This window comes from Heterocephalus glaber, unplaced genomic scaffold (assembly GCF_053883595.1).
Source record: "Heterocephalus glaber isolate CG9 unplaced genomic scaffold, H.glaber_assembly_v1.0 deba00001452, whole genome shotgun sequence".
NCBI classification, from domain to species: Eukaryota; Metazoa; Chordata; class Mammalia; order Rodentia; family Bathyergidae; genus Heterocephalus; species Heterocephalus glaber.
In genome coordinates, this window is record NW_028258302.1 from 26,058,320 (window position 1) to 26,082,816 (window position 24,497).

Consider the following 24,497-nt stretch of genomic DNA (forward strand, 5'->3'; position numbering starts at 1 on the left):
GCTGGTGGGGCTGTGGGGAAAGAGGAACCCAGCTCCACTGCTGGTGGGAGTGTAGACTGGTGCAAGCACTGTGGAAATCAGTATGGAGATACCTCAAAGAACTAGGACTGGAAGTCCCATTTGACCCCGCTATTCCACTGCTGGGGATCTTCCCCAAAGAATTAAAAGAATCATACCACAGTGATATATGTGCACCCATGTTCATAGCCGTGCAGTTTGTAATAGCTAAAACTTGGAAACAGCCCAAATGCCCATCAACTGAAGACTGGATAAAGAAAATGTGTTTTTTTTATAAAATGGAGTACTACCCAGCCATAAAAAATGAGAAATTAGAGACATTTATAGCTAAGTGGATGCACATTGAGGCAATATTCTTAAGTGAAATAAATAAGACACACATGTGTAAATACTGAATAGTTTCTCTGGTGTGAGAAACTGAAAGGGTAAATAAGGACTAAATGTATAATAGGTAATGTGAAATAGGAAGAAAAGGGGCAAAGGGGAAGGAAGTGGGAGGGCTAGGGGAAAGGATAGAAGGGAATGGGATTAATATGAGAAAATGGAAAAATAGGAACAAAATCTTTGTAAATAGGGAGGACTGGAGGGGTTGAAGGGAGGGCTGGGCAAGGGTGAAAAATAAGAGCCAAGAGACTATGTAAAGGTGCAAATTTCCAATGATGAATGTCATTATATTGTATACCTAAAATGTACCAATGATTAGAATGAATAATCGATAATGTAAAATAGGAAGAAAAGGTCCAAAGGAGTAGGGGTAGTGGGAGGGGCAGGGGAAAGGAAAGAAGGAAAAGGAAAAAATGATGAGAAATGGAAAAAATGGAAATAAAGTCTTTGTAAATAGGGAAGGGTGGAGGGCATGAAGGGAGGGCTAGGAATGGGGAAAAAGTAAGAACCAAGACGCATTATATAAAGGTACAATTGGGCCGGGGATTTAGCTCAGTGGTTCCGGCGCCTGCCTTGCAAGCGCAAGGTCCCGAGTTCAATCCCCGGTACCAAAAAAAAAACCCAAAAATAAATAAAGGTACAATTCCCAGTGAGAAAAAAAAAAAAGACAGGAATCATAGAAAAAAGAAAATGAGGAGTTAAATCACCCTAATATCAGACTTCAACAAACACACATGTGGTTGTGTCATTCAGGGTTCCAGCAGGAAACACATGATACCCTTAAGAGTGGTGGAAAAGAATTGGATGAAGGTACTAGTTAGCATAGGCAACACAGAGTGAAAGAAACTAACAAGCGATGGTGAAGCATCTGAGAAATAGCAACTATGGGAAGTCATTAGGACTCATAGACCCAAAGTTGGAAGAAGGTTTGTTTATTGCCTGGTGGGACCCAAAGTTTAGTCCCACCAAAGGATCATCCGACAAGAGCTGGAGGTTTGGGTAGAGATATACAGCCATAGGCAACACTCAGTCTTGAAGGAAAGGAGCTGGGGTGATAGACAGCTAGGGTGTCTCCTCTGATGTCCTTGGATCCACCCTCAGGGCCCCCCATTGATCAAACCCAGCCACAACCTAGACAACAAGGAAGCTTGGGTGGCACAATTCATTCAGGTTGGTTTTCTGGGTCAAAGTCAGGTGAGGAATAGAGGAGGCACTCAGTAGGACAAATGAAAACTGTCCAGAGAAGTGATACAGACGTCCAGATAATCCAGAATCTAGCACTCTTTGGAAAACCCTCATTTCGTTGAGACCGAGCTGTGCAGCTGCTTGGGAGTTTCAATGGGATTTATTTCCTTCATCTTCCCATGTATCCACACAATACATAGCATTGTATAAAGATGCTTTCTTGAGTCCCTGTTCTTTTCAATCAAGGGTTTAATGACAAGGTGGGTGTGGTGACACATGCTTGTAATCTCAGCAGGCAGGAGGCTGAGGTAGAAGGTTTTGTGAATTTGAAGCCAGCCTAGGGTAGATAGGGAGACTTTGTCTCAAAACAAAAACAAAAACAAAAACAGTCTAATGGCACAAAAAAAAATTAAGTAATTCCTCCACACTATAAATGGGAGATTGTGGACCAAAGCTATGACAACCCGGGTCTAAAACCAGGCCCTTTCCACTGTAATACACTGGTTGTGGACACGTGAATAGATGCCATGATAAAGTATAGTATTAACCATCAAGTTATTTTGTAGAGAGCTGTTGGAGCCTTTTTGGAATGTGGTAGTGACAAGTGTAAAAAGATGTTTTAGGAAGATCCTACTGGAGAAGTGCAGATCAGATTGGGAGTGGTGGGCATTTAATTTGCAATGATGATGAGATTTTGATCAAGGACATAGCTGGGAACCTAGCAGACTCTTGGTTGTCTGGAGCTTATGCTACTTGGAGCTGTGAGAGCAGATGAGTTCTCCAAAGGAGAGACTATGGAGAAGTGCAGAGTGAGACTTCTGTATGCCAGCAAAAAAAGAGGGAGAAGTGAAGACAAGAGCTAGTGGGGCAGCAGTCAGTGAGTCAGAGAGGGCAGCCAATATAGTAGCATAGTGTGCACTTGACCCAGGTGAGAAGGTCAACAGGGATGATTGCTGTAAATGATCAATGTGGACAAGACCAAGAAGAAGCCATTGGAAATGACAAGTGGGAGGTCATTTTGGGCCCTTGCTTGGGGCAACTCAATGGAAGCTCGAATGAGAAGCCACATAGGCACCATTCCAGTTTGAGACTGACAAGGTAAGTACTGCTAGTGAGGAAAGTTGGATCCCAACACAACAAGTGTAGCTCAATGTGATTGTTGTTTAAGATCTGGTCGGCAGATATAAAGTTCTACCCTAAACACTAGCTTTACAATTTTCAACAAATGCTGTTCTTTTTCAGTGTTGGGTATGTTTGTGTCCATTTTCAAGGGCACTCTCATCCCAGTATTAAGCTACTTGGGTGGCTGGGCTATTAGTCAGAAGGTTTTTAGAGGATTCCAGAGAGAAAGTAGGGACATGGTAATCTGGAGATGTATTTCAGCTGGGCCATGGTTTGGTTGATGACCCCTTTGGTGATCCCCCGGCAGATCTCTGGCTCTTCTTTTTTGTTGCTGTTTGAATAATGGCCTTTATTGAGCAATGTCTACCAATTCTCCTTCAAGTGGGTTTTCTCCCTGCAGCAGCAAGCATCTCTCCCTGGGCTAAAGGCAGAGCAATGCCAGAATTCCAGCCAAGGTCGCTTCTTTCCTCTGTTATGAAGGGAAGTAGGAAGTGCATCTCTGTTCTTAATGGAGAGGACAATGCCTTTTCTTTGACAGAAAAACAACCAGCTTAACTATGGAAGACAAGACTTGGTCCTCCAATTAGCTTCTTTAGTTGATTTTGTCCTGGAATATATACAAATCATTGGTGGCAGCTACAGCAATTATGTTCTCCAGGGGTGCCAGTCTGTGTGAAGGATCTTCTTATTGAAGTCCCAACTGTCTACACTAATCTCATCTTTCTTTCTTTTACCACCTGTACATACTTTCTGTTTTTGTTTTTGTTTTTGTTTTTTTGTACTGGGGATCCAATTCGGGTCCTTGCACTTGCATAGCAGGTGGCGAAACCACTGAGCTAAATCCCTGGCCCCTTTCTGGGGTTTTAAGCTGGCTTGGAGTTTGCCATTCTCTCTTGAAGCTTCCAGTGTAACATCCCTCCGAGTGTTTCTATCAAATATTCTAAAGAATTTGTAGGAGCCTGTCAAAATATCACTGTCTGAACCATTCTAGCAGCACTCAAACTTGTCAAAGATGAAGTCATTCTCGTACAGGAAACAGAACTTGCTTCACAGGTACTCATGCACCTGGTAGATCTCCACAGGCCTGCTCTCCATGTTAAGGTCCCATACCTTCACTGACAGGTAGTCTCTCGTCATCATGTGTCCACCAGTGTGGCTGAATTTGACATCAGAGATGGATGAAATTATTTCTGAGAAAAAGGACCTACTGCTGGGGATCTTCAGGCTCTTCAAAAAACTTAGAATGTCTGTTGCACAGGGCAGAGGAATGCATGTCACATAGCCGGATGGTCCCTTTGCTGCTGCTGTAGACAAACACATTGCACTGGTGTGGTTCGAATTTGGCAGGGGTGATGGCTTCCATCAGCTCTTCCATGTTAGCAGGTTTGATATCCACAATGTTAAAGCTTTTTTCTGTGATTTCTAAATACCATAGGTTTATTCTCAGGTCATCTGCAGAAAGATATGTTTCATGATCACTATTTACTGAAATGGAATTTATATGGTATGTGTGACCATTTGCAAAAATTTGCCGTGGACTTGCTTCTACCATGAGGTCCATGGGGTTCAATATAGGAACCTGTAGTGCTGTAATTCTAAATGGATCTCGAAGTCATCCATGTTCATCTTTCAAGTTATAACCTTCTGCTCTTTTATCCCATTCACTTATTTTCCATAATTTAATAGTTTTATCATTTGTAGAGGGTAGAAAATGAGCAGCATTCTGTTGTGGCAACCATCTAATTTTATTAATTCTTTCTTCAATTTCTAGACTTTTCAAATAGCCACACTCTGGTTCATGACGTTGAAAGGTACTGTAAACATTATATTCTCCCCTAGAATGAGGACTGCTTTTATTCTCTTGTTTCTGTTGAAAAATAGCAACTCTGCCACCCTTGTCTCCTGTTGCAAGATCTCCAGAGTAATTAAATTCAACAGTTGAAATGATGTCAGCTTCCACCACGTCCTCCATGAGGGTGCCCTTCACCTGAGAGAAGCACCACTGGAAGTCGTTGCTGCCCTCGGGGCAGCGGCTGCCTCCTCCGGCTCCTGCCAGGGCAGCAGCCTGGGACAGGGCCTGTCCAGCCCAGCGCTCCCAACCTGAGGTGCCCAGCCGAGCGCTCAGCTTGGGCTGCCAGCATAGCCACTGGAAATTATGCAGCCTTTCCTTTGTTTTTGTTTTGTTTTGTTTGGTACTGGGATTGAACTCAGGACCTTGAGCTTGCAAGGCAGGCGCGGTGCCACTGAGCTAAATCCCCAGCCCCTCTCTGGCTCTTCTTGAATAACATGAGAGCTCAGGAACATGGCCTTGATCATTTATGCTCATTTGCACATGGGCTCATCAATATCATGGTGGTGAGGTTCTGACAACTCTGAATTATGTCTCCAGCCAGATCTCTAATTTAGGCTCCAGATTCACATGCCCAGCTGCCTGCTTGCCCCCTCTTCCTGGAAAGACATCTCTGGTTCTACCTGCTCCATGAAAACTCCTTCTTTGCCCTCTCCAACCTGCAGCATTCATAGCCTTCCCCTGGTGACTGAAGGTGACCCCATCCTCCCAGGTGCTCAGGACAAGGTCCTTGGCATCACCTTGCCTCCTCTGCCTTTCTCATATCCCACATCCAATCCATCAGATACTTCTATTTAAAATATCATCAGAATCAGACCACCTCTCTCCTGTCCACTGCTGTCATCCTGGTCTAAACCTCTATCATCTCACTGGATGATCACACTGGCCTTTTAACTGGCCAGTTCCTAACCATAAGAGCAATATTTTTTGAGATGGGAGTCTTATTATGTTGTCCAGGCTGGCCTTAAACTCCTGGGGCTCAAATGCTCCTCTTGTCCAGCCTTGAAAGTAGCTAGGCCAAGACTGATTTTCTTTAAATGTAAGTCAGATCACAGCATTCCTCTGCTCAGCACCTCCTCACAGCCCCCCATCTCTCCCAACTGCGTCTTCTACCAGCCTCCCTAGTGCTCACTCAGCTGCAGCTGTCTGAGTCCTCCTGAGTTCCTTAAAACCTGCCAGTGGTTCTCCTGCCTTGTCTTTGATGTGCCCTTTGCCTGGAAAGCTTTGTCCACAAACTCATTTGGTTTATTGCCTCACCTGTCAAGAATATTGCTCAAGCCTGGTATGGTGGCACAGGCTGTGATCTTAGCTACCAAGGAGGCTCAGGCAGGAGGATCCCAAGTTCAATAGCAGCCTGGGCAACTTAATGAGGCTGTCTCAAAACAAAAAATAAAAAAGGCTGAGTATATAGCTTAGCAGTAGAGTACTTGCCTAGTATGTTTGAAGCCCCAGGTTCAATCACCAGGACACACACACACAAAATGAATGTATTTATATCTCAGCAGAGCCTTCTCTGATCACCAGATTTGATGCTATAGCTCCTCTGAGCCCTGAACTTCCTTACTCTGCTGACTTTCTCTTCGAAGTTACCTTTCTCTAATGTTCCACATGCTCCCTGTTTGACTCTCCATTTTGCATACAATCTGTCTCCCATGTTACAATGTGTGGCTCTCTGTAGCTCTAGTTGGTGTCCAGGACAGGCCTGACACTAAATGCCTGCTGAATGAGTAGATGAGTAAATGAAGAGATTACCTGTCCCGTGCGAGCCCATCAGCAGCCCCAAACATATCATCCATCCAAGTGAGTGTTGTTTTGTTTCTGGATCTTGCTAGACAAACATCCTCTTCCAGCCAAATCTGTGCCACCCACAGCTTCAGCATGACCTGCAGGTGCTCCATGGAAGGGTCTGGGTGGGGAGCAAAGGCAAAGTGCAAGCTCTCCCTTCTGCCAGAACATTCCTACACCTGTCTGAGGTTACACATGGCACTGTAGGTGGTTTGGGTTATTCAAGAATGTATTTTGGACCTTTCTATTATTTCAGGAGTATCCAGATAGTAGCCATGGAATGATTCCCTGGCTTTCTCCCGAGACTGGCATGTGATACTTTCCTCTTCTTTTTCACTGGTGCAGACCAGTGAGAAAAGTAGCAGTGAAATAGGGTAGAAAAGAATGGAAAGGGGAGCAATTGTTAGGACCATGCACAGAATGGTCTGTGCTGTGCCCTGGAGCCCTGGACTGCAGAAATATAACACAAAGTGCTTTTTTACCTTGGGGTCTACTGAAATGATCAGAGAGAGCAAAGGTTCTGAGGTACCTTTGGGGAGCACAAGATGGCACATCACCTGTACTAAGCATATACATGTCACCTAGGACCATGGGCCAAAACAAGTCACATTCTTCACATCAGTGGGCCATTCTTCATTCTCCAGCTACAAGATTTTAAGTTTATTCTGCTTTGTTGACCTGAAACCACAGTTATGTTGTTTACATTTATCGATTTAAAAACTGAGGATGTGCTATATATTCTAACCTGATTTTAAGCTCAGGAAGGACAAAGAGAAACACATTTCAGGAACTCCAACACAGGCTACAGGTGTATGACTGTATTTCCAGCAATGTGTTAAGACTCAGCTACATTTCAGGGAAATTCTTCCTTCATTTTTCACTGGATATTTAATTAGTAAAACAGGAAGTTTTAACATCAAAACATGTATCATTCCCCATGCATGTGTTTATCAGAAACATTTCCATGCCCTGAAGACTAGATAAATTTGAACTGAAATAAAGGTGGTGTCAGCAAAGGGTTAAGTTACTTCTTTCCCTGTCCTTTAAAAGTTGATCTGTGGAAAGGGTGCATGAAGCAGAAGTAAGCCCTGGTTTTCAATTTGTTCTCTGGTTGAAAGAAGACAGAGGTTAAAAAGAAGGATTTAATACAGTGCAAACAACTTCAGCAGTGCCTGCTCCCCAGATGTACCTGATGGAGGCATGGGTATAGTTTGGATAGAGTTGTCTCCTTGCATTTAGAATTACCCTTGGCAGCCCTGTCAGTCCAGATCATTTCCAGGGTGGCATGTATTAGAATGGAAAAGAGGACCAGAGGACCCCTTCCCTCCCAGCCTGTGGAAACTAGGTAGGCATGGTTGGTTTTCTGTTAGAATAAGGTTTTCTGATCAATCTCAAGGAAGTTCTTATGGATACAGAAGTTTGTTGACTTGCCCAGAGTTACAGCTGTAAAGAAGCAATAAATGGATAGAAATCCCATCTTTTCTTGAATCCCTGATGTATGGTAAATTTTATATAGTCCTGCTCTAACAATACTTCAGTAAAAGGCTGAGGATCCCTGGTCCAAAAACCTGAAATTTGAAATGCACCAAAATTCAAAACTCATTCAGAGCTGGCATATTGCTCAGTGTTGGATTATAAGCATTTTGGATTTTTGGATCAGAGATGCTAGACTGGCAAACTCTTATAAATATCCCAAAATCTGAACAACAGTGTGAAATCTGAACACTTCTGGTCCTAAGCATTTCCAACAAAGGATAATATATTCAGAGATAGGAATGATGCTAACTGATCTCAGCATCCAATCTTTACAAGTGGGGACAGTGTTGCCCAAGGGAACCCAGTGTGACAATGGAAGCCTCATGCATCCTGGGTGTCTAGAGGAGCAGATGGTGCCCCAGGGTCCTCCTTTTCCCAGCTAGCCAGGGGCAGGATGGGCAAGGAGTGTTGAGACATCCCTGAACAGGGTTCTGGAGTGAGATGCTGCTGCCCAGGCCTGTGGACATTTGGAGTCCCTCCCAGGGGTTCCTCCTTCCTGTTCTTGGGATACCTAACTAAGCGCTAGACCCTTGAGTCAAGCTAGCAAAGTAGCAAGATGAAACTGCTCCCTCACTTGCCTTCTCTCTGTAGTGCAGGCAAAACCTGCTAATCTTTGGGTCAAGAGAGGGCAAAAAATGTCCCTAGACAATACTCCTTTTTCACCCTATCTCTTTCCTTGGCCTTTGACCCTCTACTTTGGCAGACCTAGGTGGCAGGGATAGCTGCATTTCTTTCCTATGGGTGAACTTCCTATGACCATGTATAATTCACCAAGTCAATAGGCAGAGGTCCACCTAAATTATAATCTCACCTGGAGATGTTCTGAAGTGTGACCCAGATCCAGTGGAGATTGCCAACCAAACATCCAACCCATTCTTGTGTACAATCATCTGTTTTATTTGAAAATATATCTGTAGTGCATTGAGCACCAACAAAAGTGTGACCAAGAAACCTATAGCCCTGCCCCAGGAAGCACAAGTCCAGTGTGTGACTCGGGTGGGACTGTTACTTTTCACAGTGAGAGGTGCAAAGAAAGAAGGATAGAAAAGCAATGCACATTATTCCTAACTCCTCTTCAGGAATCTGCTTGATGAAAGGAAAAGCTATTTAAATTCACATGGCTCCTTTAATTCACTTCTCTCAATCTGCTGATTGAAGTGTGGAACCTGGTGGGCCAGCTGGATTTGGAGAACTCATGGATGCCCTGTTTAAAACATCCACAGATTACTGCCAAAAGAGAGAGCGAAAAGACTCGGGGGGAGGAATGGGCTGTGCTTCTGACGGGTCATTTACTTTTTCCTGTTTTATGAACTCTTGAGTTTAGAGGATATCGGGGTTGCACAACCACAATCATGACAGAGCATCTGGTCCACATAAAAACGTTTTGTGTAGGAAAAAGAAGTCAGTGTGTCTATGGGAAGAGAAGCACCATGCTGCACTGTGCTGGGACAGACTGGGCTCCTCGCACTCCTTTATTTTGATCTCTTCAACATGACCCCATTGAAAGACTCAGGATGTTAGAAACACTGAGAATGTCTTTAATTTTAAATCGTATCTTTAAATCCAGCTACTTTTTAAAAACATTGTGCAGGATTATTTTTGGTCTGCCTATTTTCCTCTGAGGCAGTTCCCCTGCCAAAAGCACACATAGATAGGGTTTCTTTCTGCCTCGGGATCAAGCTTGGTCTTGGTTTCTAGAACATTTGACCTTCTATCACCATGGAGCATCCAGCAACTTCCTGGGCATCTGGGGCCTTCATCTCCATATTCCAGGACAAAGAGTCAACCTGGTAGATTTGCCTTACCAGGGAGTGAGAAAGCTATCCCTTAACTTTGGCTGCCAATAGTTGAGGGAAGAGGAGAGGGCAGGTAGAAACACATCATTTGAGTCATTAGTCATTGCTGGCCTAGAGGTTGCTTAGTAACATTTTTGCCAGAAACAAAGTACCTTCCTCAAAGGATAGACTTCCTGTTTGTGATCTAAAATGTATACCTTTGAAATGACTTATCTGCACCCCCTAAAAGCAGTTGCTTATTATCTGCTATCCAAACTTACATGCTGTTCATACCCAATCAGGCTTTAAAAACTAGACCAAACCAGACTGGAATGTGTACTCTTCAACAGATCAGCAATTACAAAACGTTTGTAAGGAGCTTGGGATCACGGTCTCCATGGATATAAACATCTCCAGATTCCATTGCATTTTAACAAAAACAGAACGAAGACATGATTAAGACACGAGTACAGTCACTAACATTGATCAGATGATACTGGCTTGGGGACAAATCAGTTTATAGTTTTGTCTCCTTTTCTATGTGCTTTGTGTTTAAATCATCAGCTATAAAATTTATATTTAAAAATTTCTTCAAAAGGCAGATGCTTAGAGGAACCAAGTCATATGAATTATCTTTCCTTCAGCTGCTTTTGGCAAGTGGGGGAATCGCCATGGATTTTTGAGTGGGTGTGTGAGTAGTCCATGGGTCATCTTCTCCCACGAACTTGGGACAGGGAATGGGGGTAGCCACAAACTCTTTCCAAACATGTTGGCAGAGGCATGATTCTCCAACACTTTAGCACCTGTGAAAACAAAGAAAGAGGACTATTGCTTCTTTTCCTGGCATTGTGAAAAGTAACCCCATGAGTTCACTGTCTCCATTGTCCTTTTCTCTAAGTCCTCCAGTTCCAGAATTTTTGCCTTTCTCCCTTCCTGGGTACAGGCCTCCTCTGTCCCTAGTCCTCACACTGCCAGAGTCAGATTTCCTAGCATTTCCAAACATCGTCTATCTGCAGCTGTGTCTCAAATGTGTCCCTTGACTTCCTAGCTATACATCACGTGTCCTTTCCCTTCTTCTCCATCATAAGAAAAGGTTTTCCTCTGGATGTAAACTTGATTTATTCTGAATCCATGAGAAGTTTACTAAGGAGAATTTACTCCTTTCCCTCCTTGATCTGTGAGAGTGGGGGTACAGTATGTGACAGGTCTGTGTGTGGGGTGTGCAGAGCAGGGCTGGAAGGAAGGAACTGATCAAAAGATTTCTCCATCCCCAGGGAATTTCTCTTCAGGATGGAGGGTTGGCTCCCAGACAGGGGCTTTTCCAGAACCCACCCACCTCAGATGGCTGGAGGCCTGGGGGTGGGGGTGGGGGATTGGACACTGTGTTAAAACTTGTTTGGGGTTTTCTTTCAGATTTGTTTAGTTGGAAAACCAAGAATCAGATTTGGTCAGATCTCAACAGAAATCAATTTAAGAGCTATCTTTGGCTTTTATTTATATATTTATTTGGGGAGGGGGACTTATAAGGCCTAAGTAGGCCATCAGTTCTTGTGGGGAAATTTCAGATGTACTATTTGTGAAAGCAACAGGTTGTTGATCATGAACTTTATATAAAAGCTTCTACTAGTTCAGAGTTTTGAGTTTGGGGCATGATTGCCTTCATTCTTGCAACACGTAGGGTTTTTTTTGGTTTTGTTTCCTTTTTTTTATACTGGGGATTAAACCTAGGGCCTTTGCACTGAGCTACATCCCCAGCCCTTATTTCCTTTTTTATTTTGAGACAGGGTCTTGCTAAGTTGCCCAGACTGGGCTTGAACTTACAATCTTCCTGCCTCAGCCTTCCAGAGTATGTGCCACCACAGCTAGCTACATGGGGGTATTTACTTACAAGAATCATTTGGACATTTTCCAAACAAAGAGAAAGATGACTCCACCAAGGAAGCCAATGGTGATTAAGACCCCAATGACAATTCCAGCCAGGCTCGCTGTTGACAAACCATCTGCATGGGAGAGAATAGAAGCATTGAGACTTAGGAAACACATACGACGTGTCACATAAAACAATGGCATGGCCTATTGCACACAGCAAACAATGTTCTATGTCATTTCCCCCATATTCATTGGAATTTAGCTCATAAGTAGAGAAGCACTGGCCAGTATTTTACTTTATTTTAGTTTTTGTAGTGTTGAGGCATGAGGACAGGGTCTTGTGCATGCTAGGCAAGTGCTCTACCACTGAGCCACACCCCGCCCCCAGCCCTGATTCTATTCAAATAAAGGGAATTCCCGTTTCAGAAAGGGGGAGGAAGGAGAGAAGGAGAGAGTGGGGCAGGGGAGGAGTCAGATTGGGAGAAACCCAAGAAAGAATGTAACTCATCTCAAAGATCAGTGACAAAGCTTTCTTTTCAACTCCTACAGGAATACTTTAACACCAAAACCTTGCCTACCTTTATGAACTGCTGTCTGTGTTGATTCAGTCACAGTCACTGCAAAGAAAGAGATGATACAGAATTATTAGGATTTCATAACTATAATTTAGCAACAGGCAAAGGATGATTTTACTTTGAGTGGAAAATAGCAAACATACGTAAAGGGGATAATTTCTTAAATAAATTGGATGGGGGTTTGTTAATCAAGCTCTGGCAGGAGCTATTATCAAATTTACAAATACATGTATGGGTTCATAGTACTTTTGTATATACTAAACCACAGAGATGTGAAATAAATTGTCAAAAAGTTTCTGACACTATGGTAGCAAAAAAATCCAGAGCTGTGTATCCTTAGTCCAAGATCAAGATCATGAAAAGCTTACAAATGGTGACGAGGTCTGTTACTCATTTTGAAAGCAATATTCTAGGTTGGAAAGAGTTAGCAGAGCTGTTATTCACCCAATGCTATGTATTCCCTGCCTTGTTGGTACCCAGATCCAGACTTCATAAGGCAGCAATATGCCCAGCTAAATCTGATGAGAGAATATACCCTAGGTGTTTATGCCACAGACACTTTAGGATTTCTCTCTGCAGTCAAACCTAGCCCAATAGTTGCAATGTGGATACTCTCCATTCTGAGTTCCTTTTAGGTAATTCTATACAATTCCTAATTTGAAATTAAAGTGGTTTTTGTTTCTCCCATTAACCTTTTAGTAAGCTGAATGTTTAACTCCATTCAATAGTAGCTGTTCAGCTAGTTGGCAAATGGAGAAACAAAAATACCTTGATTTAATGATAAATTGAAGAGAATCTTAGTTCATGCCTTGCAAAATATCCTTAGATATCCGACAGCCTTTCTAATTAAAAGTAAAACTACCTGTGATTATATATATGTATTTGGTTTTCCTGCACAGTTTCTGGCTCATAGCTCCTTCTTCAAGGCAGACAATAGAAACTAGAATTTCTTTTCTCCAAGGTGGCTCACAGAAAGTCTAATCTTCCCCTGATTTTCTTTTGCCAAGCTGGCTGGCCATAAAAAAATTCTCTGCCCTCCCCTCTGTACATCAGAGGCAGAAGACTCTCTTTTTTCCAGAGGGGCTCTGCCTCTTGCCCTGGAGTAAGGATCGCTGCACAGAAGAGTCATGAAGAATCTGAGCAGAAAGGCCCTGCTCAGTATATTCGCATTAAATCACATGCTTTTGTCCAATCACATTTTTTTTTGGTACTGGGGATCAAACTCGGGTCCTTGCGCTTGCAAGGCAGGCAGCGGAACCACTGAGCTAAATCCCCGGCCCTGTCCAATCACATTTTGACACAGTTGTCCATGCTGTAATCTTGCCTATGCAATGAAGTCCCCATAAAAACCCAGAAGAACAGGGTTCGGGGAGCTTCCCTATGACTGGGCATAGGGAAGCTCCTGGAGGGCAATGGTCTAAAGAGATCAGGGAAACTGCTCTCTGCCCCCATACTTAGCCCTATCTATCTCTTCTTTGGTATCACTGTAATAGTCTTTATAATAAATGGGTAAATGTGTTGCCCTGAGCTCTTTGAACCACTCTGCAAATTAACTGACCCCAAAGAGGGGGTACGGGAACCCTGATTTGTAGCTGGTTGGTCAGAAGTAGAGATAGAACCACCTGGGGCTTGCAGTTGGCATCTAAAGGTTTGATGACAGAGCCTTCAACTATGGTATCTGACACCAGCCCCAGATACAGTAGGAATTGAATTGGACTAGAGGATACCAGCTGGTGTCCACTGCAGAATCGCGCACTTACTTGGTGTTGGGGGCGCCTCATGTATCTCATGTCAGAAATGACTTGTGCTGTGAGTAGGAGAAACAGTCTGAGGTTGAGTATGGGGTTGGTTTTTCCCAACACACTAGTCAACCATCTTCAAAAAGATGTTCACTTTTTCTAGGGGTTGGGTTTGAAATAAGCTATTCCTCTATACCAAGACTCCCTAAGAAACGTGTCTTTTCAAAATGGCACCAGGGTGAGGGCCCCAGAATCCAGCTTTCCCTACACCAATCAAATCCATGGCTTTGGAGCACTTATATGGTACACAGATGGACTGGGGAACCCCGCCATAGAAAACAGTGGGGAAACTGCTGGGCTTGGGCCTTCCCAGAGCAATGAGGTCATCAAATCAACTTTTAAAATGTTGTTCCTGGAAGCCAGTTACCAGCAAAGATAGGTCAATCATTTGCTTACACGTCTTGGTGGCTACTGATTCTAGGCTCAAAATACACTATTATCACTATCAAAGACACCATCAGTTACAAAATGAATTACTGAAAATTAAGTTTGTAGATCTGTCAGTGATTGAGAGCTTATTAGTCCTGTACTCCCCTTTCCCTCCTTATTACATTGATTGTGATTATGAGCATACATCATATATGTGATCATTATATTTGAGCATTTCATAGGAAAAGTGGACATCTGTGGTCCTAAAAAAAATTACCCTCTTAAAAATCAAGGGCTTGTAATGACTTTTTTTTTTTTTTTGGCAGTATGAGCCACGGAACCCAGAGCCTTGTACATGCTAGGCAAGCACTCTATACCACTGAACAACATCCTTATCCCTTTTTATTTTTTATTTTTTGAGCCAGGATCTTGCTAAGTGGGCCAGGCTGACCTTGAATTTGGGATCCTCCTCCTTCAACCTCCAGAGTAAGCAAGTAGCCAAGGCCCAGGTGTAATGACATTTTGACTCATATGTGAAACACCTTGGCATGGTGAAATATGAAGCAGGTATGTGCACTAAGTCACACTTCTTGTAACATGTGGGGCAGGGAACAAGAATGGAGAGTAGGGGCTGGGGATTCAGCTAGGTGGTTCTGCTGCCTGCCTTGGAAGCGCAAGGTCCTGAGTTTGATCTCTGCTACCAAAAAAAAAAAAAGGAGGGAGAGTAATGAGTATTTTCCAGGCAACTGAGAAATATTTTTTGAGGGAATATAAGAGCATTTTGGGTATCATAAAAAGAATACTTACCATAGAAGAATTTATTTTCTGTTGCTAATTAGCTATCAACTCATGTTACAAGTGAGTAATTCTCTAAAATTTTGCAATGTATTACAATGATCACTTACATCGATAATTTTCTCCTTGTTTAGACTTACTTGGTTCTTTGCTCACTGCAGGTGCTAACTATAGATCACAAATACAACCCCAAATCCTTGTAAGTATGGTGTCTTGTCCCATGTGTACAAACATGAACTTAATGTAAGATGGTAAATATTAGTGTAGAGTCCATTCAGACTCACATATGTCAACTGAGTTTCATGCTGTTGGATATCAACACAAAGTTCTTAATGTAGGGCCAGTGAAACAACATCAGCAGCTACTAACCCTTGTAGGTAAGTGTAACATTATCACTAGTTATCAAGCAAGTAGAGAGATATTTCTGGTAGTCCAAAACTTGGATTTGATTTAGCAACTCAAAAATCAAATTTTGAACCCACCATATGGTTCAGAATTTACTCTTGCATTCCACTGTATCCTCTATTGATTATTATATTTGTTCATGGACTTTGGGAATACATAGATTTTGCAAAACTAGATCAACCCCTTTTGGGGTAACTGGTCTTTTTACCTGTTGAGGTATTGGTTGCCATAGGTGGGGTTGTGGTTGTCTGGCTTTTTTGGTGATTCTGGGTTGAGCTTCCTAAGGTTGACACATCCTCCACACCAGGACCTGTTGTACTTTCTGCACCTGCTGGCCCCTATTAGAGATGTAAATGAGGCAAAAGAGAAAATAAAGCCTAGTGTTTTAAAGCTTATACTCTTGACTTACAAATAGATTCAAAGTGGCATAAATATATAAATGATGTGATGGCATCAGTTCAAAGCAGAAACAAAAAAAAATCAACAAAAAGACACAAGGGCGGGGATGGGAATGAATTGAAGTCAACCCTAGAAATGAATTCCACGCATTTAGCATGGTGACTTCTTAAACTTCCAGGAACACTAGATCAGTGGGCTTTCATCCTTTCTTTCTGTAAACTTGAATGTATTTTTCCCTTCTATCATTTCTTTGGCAGATAAATGTATCATGCTTACATGCCTCCCTCCATGAGTGTGGCAGCTAGCCTTGCTGAAAGCTCACTCCATGCAGAGCCTTATGAAGTCAATCCCACTGTTAGTACCACTATACAAATGAGGCTTAGAGGAATCTGACAGTGTGCCCCAACTCATAGCCACTTGTGACAGAGCAAGATGAGGTTTTCTGATGTTTACTGGTTTATTACAGAGGACATTACCAAGAAGCAGGTGAAGAGATGCATAGGGTGAGGTTACGTGCGAGGGTACAGAGCTTCCCTGCCCTCTGTGAGTACATAAACCTCCAGAGACCTCCATGAGTTCGGCTTCTCAGAAGCTCTCTGAACCGTGTCCTTCTGGGTTTTTATGGAGATGTCATTAAATGTGCATGATTGATTAATTCATTGGCCAGTGGTGATGAACTTAAATTTATCCTTCAGTGCCTCTCCTCTCCACAGAAGTTGAGGAGTATGTGGGGGGGGGGGGTCCACAACCTTCTAATCCAGGTTTGTTTTTCAGACCTCACTTCAAAGGCTGCCAGCTATTAGTCTACTCATCAGCATACTAAAAGATATTAAGCACTTAGAAAATTCTAAAGAATTGGTTCTCTTGACTCCAAAGTTCATGTCGATGTAAGATTTAACAAACAAGCCAGCGCGCATAGGTGACATAATCAAAAACAAATTCGGTCTGGAGATTAGCTCAGTGGTGCCTCTGCCTCCCTTCACGTGCAAGGTCCTGAGTTCGATCCCTGGTACCAAAAACAAACAAACAAACAAACTGGACCACATCAAATGTAAAGGCTTGTCACAATCGACCGAACAGAAAGGCAACCTACAGGATGGGAGAAAACATTTGGAATCAGGTACCTGGTAGGTTTGTAAAGAACTTCTACAACTTAACAACAAAAAACTCTAACTCAATGATGAATGGGGCAAAGGACTTGAAATGACATCTCCCTGAAGATGGCACACAAATGGCCAAGAAATGTGTGATAGGATGCTCAGTGCCACTGACCAGAGAAATGCAAATCAAAGCCACAACTGCCTCACTTCTAGTACAATGACTACTATCAAAAAACCCCAGAAAATATGAGTTGCTGGAGAGGGAAACTGTAACTTTGTACACTGCTCATGGGAATGTAAAGTGATGTCACTGCTATGGACAGAATGACAGTTCTTCAAAATAATAAAAATAGAACTACCTTATGATTGAGCAATCCCAATTCTGGATGTAAACCTCAAGGAATTCAAAGCAGGATGTCTAAAAGATATTTGCATACGCAGGGGATAGTGCTTCCTAGAAGCTCTATTCATGAATGATTGCCATGAGGTGGCAGAAGCAACCCCAGTGGGCTTGGATGGCTGCATGGATGAACAAAATGTGCCCACATCCAGTGGAACATGATCCAGCCTCAAGGAGGAGGGGATTCCTGACACAGGCAATAGCAGGTGGACCTTGAGGCTGTTAGACCAGTCCCAAAAGGGTGAATTCTGTAAGACTCCACATACAAGGTACCTAGAGTAGTTAAAATATGAGAGACAGAAAGTAGAATGGCAGTTACCAGGGCCAATGGAAGAGAAGAATAAGGAGCTATTATTTAACAGGTGCAGAATTTCTGTTTTACAAGATAAAAAAATTCTGAAGATCTGTGTAACAATGTGAATATACTTAACACTACTGAAACGTACACTTAAAAACTGTTAAGATGGTAAATTTCACTTCTGTGATTTTTGCCACAATAAAAAATATGCCATTCAGTATTTTCTATGGGCCTGGCATAGTTCCAAGCTCTTGGCACTTACAGGTGGGGCTGGGTGGCAGAATATGAAAATATAGCATGTAAACAAATAAAAAGGTAATTTTTTGTTTTGTTTTATTTTGTTTTGCAGTAGTGGATATTGAACCCAGCTGCTGGGGATTGAACTAAAGAGTGCTCTACTACTGAACTACATCCACAACCCCTTCTATTTTATATTTTGAGGCACAGTCTTATCAAGTTGCCCAGGATGGACTTGAACTTGCAACCCTCCTACCTCAGCCACCCAAGATGCTAGAATTACAATGAGCACCACTGCATCCACCTCTGAGGGTAGTTTTTAATGGCTTTAAATGCTGAAGAAAATATCAACTACACCAGACAAATTTTTAAAGGCAAAAAAGGTGGATATTTTCAACTTTGCAGGCTGTAACTAATTCAATTCTTCTCTTATAGTATAAATGCTGCCATATACTTTTCAAAAACATTTTCATTGCTGAGTTCCGGGAAAAGTTTATTTATAAAAATAATTGGTGGGCCAAGTCTTTGGAATAGTTTGTCAAACCCAGGGCTGAAGAGTAACTCCTGGGGGTTTGGGGAGAGGATTATTTCAGTTAAATCTCTTTGAGATAACGCTGAATTTGACAATTGTGAAAGTCAACCAAGGGAGGATGGGGGAATGCTGTGGGCAGAGAAAAAGGTTGGACCAAGCTTGGTATACTGAGGGTCAGAAAGGCCCACAGGGCTGCATTGGATAAAGCAATGGGGAAGGGGTGCATAAGGCAGGCAGGAGCCTGTGTACATTACCACTGAATTATGAATTCCCAAAGGACCAAGGGTGTGGCTCACCTGCCTCCTCCCTCCCTTCCAGCACCTGGGCATCCTGTCTAGCCCACAACAGCCACTTCAGCCATGTGTCAATAACAGCCCATTGGGTGAGGAAATGTGTCTGCTTAGATTCCACATAGTTTTTATGAGTGTGGTCCATGTTTAATACCACTGTAATCAGAGTACAAATTTAGGAACTTAGAGCAATCACATTATCACAACATAAAGACTTTTTTATTGTATTAAAAAATGTGCTGTAGATTAGAAATTTTAAAACCTATTCTTTACTAGTTTAAGAAGTCCTAGTCTTTGACTCTGGAATCACCTAAGATCAGCACACCAGCTGCCTCCTCACGGGATGAAATCAGGAAACAGCTTTTGTTGTGAGCCACACAATTGTTCCTTTGCCTGGTGGCTCACACTGATTATAATACATGAACATAATATACCTTCATGCTTACAGGTGATTGCAGGCCTTTGGAGCAAATCTTTCCCTTGCTGGGATTACTCACCTGAGTTGTCAGCCTAGGAGATGGCCGAGGTGCTTCAGAACCACTTGTGGTTGGAATGAGATCTTCTTTACCTGGGGTCCCCCTGGCAACTGTCGCACCTGATGTCACAGGATTATCTTCTAGCTTAGCAAAGACAGCTGAAGAGAAAAGACAGGGCTTAGGGTGGAAACTGCGTGGGCAGACTTAAGTGGCCAGCTACAATCAGATTGTTTATTCATGTATTGTTTGGTGAGATTTTACTTAATATTTTCTAGCTTTCTATAGTGACAGCAACCAAACGATTGTCCTTGTGACACCTTTGGCACACATGATGGCCAGGTTGTCTCCACTGCACAGCAGGAGAAAATGGAAACACAAACAATGAAGCAGCCAACCCAGCCCTGACAGGATCCCAGACACAGAGAGGGGTGTACACACCTTGTCTGGTCAAATGAGAACCAGATTCTTCCTCAAGCCCTTTCATAGGATGAATTAATGCATTCAGGTTGATAGAATAGCATTTAGGCCTCCAAAAATTCTTGCCCTCTAGATACTAGCCTATTTCTAGACTTCATAAAAACCTACTGAATCACAAGGTCCAAATATTAAGTTTCTGTCATTTTTAAAACCAAGTTGTAGGGGTGGGGCTATAGCTCTACTGTAGAGTGTGTGTTTTGCAAGCACAAGGCTCTAGGTTCACTTAAAAAAATAACTAAATAAAGCTCTTTCTCCACTTAATTTTGAGACTGCTGTCACTTGGATGTTTAGAACCTGTAGCTTTGACTACAGACCTCACAGATACAGTTCAGCTTCTTATTTCACAGTTGGAATTACTGTTATTAGGTCAGAAATATACCCAAGGGTATAAAGATACCCACAGAATTCTCTTTCTGAGAACTAAATGAGACCTCACTGCCCCTCATGTTGGTTTTTCTGCACTAATACTTTGGTAAATGATTGGGTGATGCCAATGAGAAAGGTTTCCAGCGGAGCAAGGGACTGGTGGTGTGGGATGGCAGGTTGAATTCCACCATGGATGAGTGCTACCATTTTGAATACGTTTCCCCAGATTTCACGTGTTGGAAATCTAATCTCCAAATTCCTAGTGGAAGGTATTTGAAGGTGGGGCCTTTGGGAAGTTATTAGGATGAGATGAGGTCATCAGGGTGGGGCCCCCCCCATCTGAGTGACTAGTGGCTTAGTAAGAAGAAAAAGGGAGATTTGAATTGAGACATTTGCTCGGACTTGCCATGTGATGCCCTCTGGCATGTTAGGATACAGAAAGAAGGCCTTCACTGGACGGTGGTGCCACGCCCTTGGGCTTCTTGGCCATGAGCCAAGTAGACATCAAGGCTATAAATTTCCCAGTCTCAAGTAACTGGTTACAGTAACAAAAAATTGACTAAGACAAGGAGCAGAGAAACACAGTGTCATCTCCCACCTATGCTGCAATAATCCAACTAGTCATGACTGCACCCAAGTATCATCTCTTGCTTTACCAGATAATGCTTTGCATGAGTTAACATTCTGACTCATTGGTCATGGGCTTCCTTTGCAGACTCAAGTGGCTCTGGAAATTCCATGACTAAATACAGTTGCAAAATAAGCAGGCATCTGCATCCCAGGAGCAGGAGGGAGGAGTACTTGGAGACCTCTTTGTGTAATTAAAGAGCAGATGTTAGTCTGTATCTAGGCAGTGCTCAATTAGCAATCCAGCCCATGCCTAAAATGCCTTATTTCCCCTCTGCTTAGACAGCCCAACCAGAGGCACCACTAATAAATATTTGATCATAACTTCTTGGCTGACACCTGGAGGGATGAGGTCTCCAGAGGAAGCTGCTTGTTTCCTGAGTCCTCTCTTTGCATCCAGTCTTTATCCAGTAGCTGGATCAATAGCTTTGGATGAATACATGCATTCACCTCTTTTATAATCTTAGGAAGGCTTAAAATGGGACTCGCTTGGTGCATGCAAGTGGCTTGTCTCCCCTTCTGGTCATTTGCTGTGGTGGGGGAAGGGCAGAGACTGGTCCCACAAGGATTTATGACCCTGTGGAGTAGGTATATGTTTAGCGTATTTATTGAGCTCCAGGGAATATGCTTTTGCCAGGCAAGTAGTCTTTATGAAAAAAAACCTGAACACCCTATTTTCTTTTCTTTTTCCCCTGGCTTTAACTCAGTTAACAAATCACCATTTAAAAACAAATGTTTTCTGGAGCCATTCAGCAAAACCACGTCCTATGGGAAATCTCTAACTTAAAACAATTCCTTGCTTAATTTTTTTTTAAATGTACTGAATGAAGTGGGTTTGAATTCCCCCATAGAAAGCTCAGTTCATTGAAAGTGTAATTTTATAAAAAAAATTCCTTCTTGATCTTTTCTACCCTTGGCCCACAGAGCCAAGTACTAAAATCACTCTGAATAGACAAAGCGTGTTTTATGAATGACAGTCAGGATTAAGATGCATGTCTTTTGTTCCACTGCTCTGGCTTTCTTTCACTCCATGGGAAAGCTGATCTTTAACAAGAGATCCTCAATTGTCCCTGTTACTATTTTGGCCAAGGCTTTCCTGAAGAGTTCTTACTAGGCCAGCTGCCTAGTTTCCAGCCAGCATTTGACACTCCCTTAACTCATAAAACTCAAAGCATGTACTGATGTGTTCAAGCTCACATGCCTTCCTATGATATACCCACAAGCATACAGGGATGCATTTTCATGTACTCATGCACACACACACTCACATACTCACAAACTGCTTATCCAAGTGCAGAACGAAGACCCACAGTTATGGACATCCAGGAGTTCTGGAGCCCTGAAGTCTATGCCTTACCCAGCCTCAGCCTCATTCAGCATGAGGGTTTAAATAAATGGAAGTTTCCAAATTTGGTAGGAACCAATTTTCCTTTACTTTGAAACTTTTTGGTTATTATTCTATAAAAAGCTAAACTAAAATTTATACTACCTAGAAGATAATTTGATAAGCAAATTTTACCTTATGGGTCTTAATTTTGAAAATAAAGAACTTCAGCAATGTTTATTTGTATGAAAGTGCTAATTAGGAATGATTTTAATCTTTGCATTAAAGTCTAATATCTCTAAAGAAATTATTCAAGTTTACACACATTTATTGGATGATGTTTCTTGTATTACTTTAGAATTTAAGATCCAACATTAAACCAGGATATTATTGTAGTTCTAATGTATTAGTCTCAAATTCCTAATAAAAATCTTCTGAAGATGTGTTTAATCCTTTCGTTTTATTTGCATTGCTTTGATTTGTGATGGAGAGTGGTTCCGCCTGGCTATTATTAGGGACGTCTGCCTTTGTGACTATTTTTCTCTTGTGGTATTCCATCTTTTTTTGTAGTTTTCCAGCTGTTTTCATACCTTAAGAATATATTCTTTGGACTTGATGCTGGGCCTGTGTTTTCACTTGCTGACATTTGTATCTCTTTTACAGAGCGCATGCTCTGTCAGGAATCAAATATGTTCAGTTTATTTTCTCCTAGATCAAGCCTCTTTTCCAGATTATGTAAATATTTACCCATGCTTTGTGGTTTTGTTCTTCTATTTAGTATTTCTATTGGTCTTCTGTTTATTTTAGAGTGTTATGTAAAATAGGGCTATACAGTCATGCTCCACTTAAAGTCTCAGATGACAACCAGTCAGTGAGCTTTGTCATGGAGCTGAAATCCTTATCAACTGGTGATACCATGGCTATCATAATGTCAGAGTGCCACACATTCCTCAAATATTTGTGGTGAGGCTGGTGTATGCAAACATGCCAGATAAAAGTATAGCACATACAATTATTTGAAGTATATATAACTTAATGATGATAAACAACTGAGTTACTGGTTTATGTGTTTACTGTACTTTAGATCATTATTTTACAGCTACTCCTATTTACTAAAAAAGCGCACTGTAAGCAGTGTCTCCTGTTACACCAGCAGGAGCCTTACACCTCTGTGTCTGATTGCATCAAGCTGGGCATGGTGGTGCACACCTGTAATCCCAGCACTCTGAGAGACTGAAGCAGGAGTATTGAAAGTTTATGTGCAGCCTGGGCTATTTAGTAAGACCCTGTCTCCAAATAAAAAAAATAACAAAAAGGGCTGTAGAGTAGCTCACTGCAGAGGCCCTGGGTTTGATTCCCAGTACTGGAGAAACAAAGAGAGATGGTGTAAAGTGATGAACCTGTACCACCTAGGTTTGTGGTAAATACCCTGGGTGATATTCAAAATTGCCTGACAATGACTTTATCAGAACATGTCCCCATTGTCAAGAGGCACACGGCTGTCATTTGATACTTGATACCCTGCCCAAGATTAGTATTCTTCGAGTAAATCCTCTTTTTCCCACTGCTTCAAAACATTGTGACAAAGCTCTTCTTCCACAGACTACGTCATCGCCATAGGACAGACTTCTCAGCACAAGGTACAGCTCCAATAGCTGCCTCCGGCTTACACATGCACCTCACTTCCCAAATCTGTGCTCTCCTCCATTAGCTCCCCACTCTTCCTCCTCACATCAGCTGCTGGCTGTTGGTGAAGTCAGGTGAGGATTCATCAAGAACCAAACAGCACTGAGAGTGAGGAGGAGGAGCATCTGGGGTCTTCCTGAATGTGAGCTCTGCAGCGTTGTACGTTCAACCTAACATAGAAGGCGTAATTCCCAGACCTTCTCCCACACATATAGGGTTTACAGGGCATCTTCTGGGCAGCTTTATCACACAACAACCTGTGAGTGGATTGTGTGGTGTTGTCATCCCCACTTAACACACAAGGAGACTGAGGTCAACAAAGACTCTCCCTTGGACCAACCCTGGTCAGGCTCCTCTAGTCCTTTTCTGCATAAGCCATCACCCCGGGCTTCTGTGTCCATCCTCACAAAGACCACCTTGCAGGACCCCTGCAAAGAGGGTTGAGGAAGATTCTCCCCCACCTCACCCCTACCCAACCCATCACCTGAGCAAGTTCTGCATTTTGCATGCTATCTAGGCCCTTGGCTCACTTTAGAAGACATATTCGGCTACTTTAGCAGCCACCCCCACTTGGGGCCTCTTAGTAGTCATTTCCTACCCACTGACCCCCTTTTTGTGCTCCTTGTGTTCAGAATTGAATCTGATCTGCCTCAGCCTCCCACAGTGCTGGGATTATGGGCATACCCTATTGCGCCCCACAGAATAATGTTTTCTTTACCAAGATCACAAGTGAAATGATTTGCGAAGTTCACCTGGTTCACCTCGTGGGCAGCCAAGTGCTTTGGCTGTGGGTCTTGTGCTCCCTGACACAGGACCGAA

The 24,497-nt window shown here is 42.6% G+C and overlaps 1 protein-coding gene and 1 pseudogene across 1 annotated transcript in view; both read right to left on the reverse strand.

Moving 5' to 3' along the window:
- Positions 1-3,170: 3,170 nt before the first annotated feature.
- Positions 3,171-4,804, reverse strand: LOC110350392 (serine/threonine-protein phosphatase 2A 55 kDa regulatory subunit B delta isoform pseudogene; annotated as a pseudogene).
- A 3,948-nt stretch (positions 4,805-8,752) lies between these two features.
- Positions 8,753-24,497, reverse strand: part of Pdpn (podoplanin) — a 29,375-nt gene continuing 13,630 nt past the window's right edge. The window contains exons 2-6 of the mRNA XM_004850314.4: positions 19,220-19,356; positions 15,675-15,804; positions 12,102-12,140; positions 11,543-11,654; positions 8,753-10,457 (exon numbers count right to left, since the gene is read on the reverse strand). Of these exons, the coding sequence (XP_004850371.1) occupies positions 11,548-11,654; positions 12,102-12,140; positions 15,675-15,804; positions 19,220-19,356 (413 nt within the window). The 3' untranslated portion in view covers positions 8,753-10,457; positions 11,543-11,547. The remainder of the gene's footprint in view (positions 10,458-11,542; positions 11,655-12,101; positions 12,141-15,674; positions 15,805-19,219; positions 19,357-24,497) is intronic.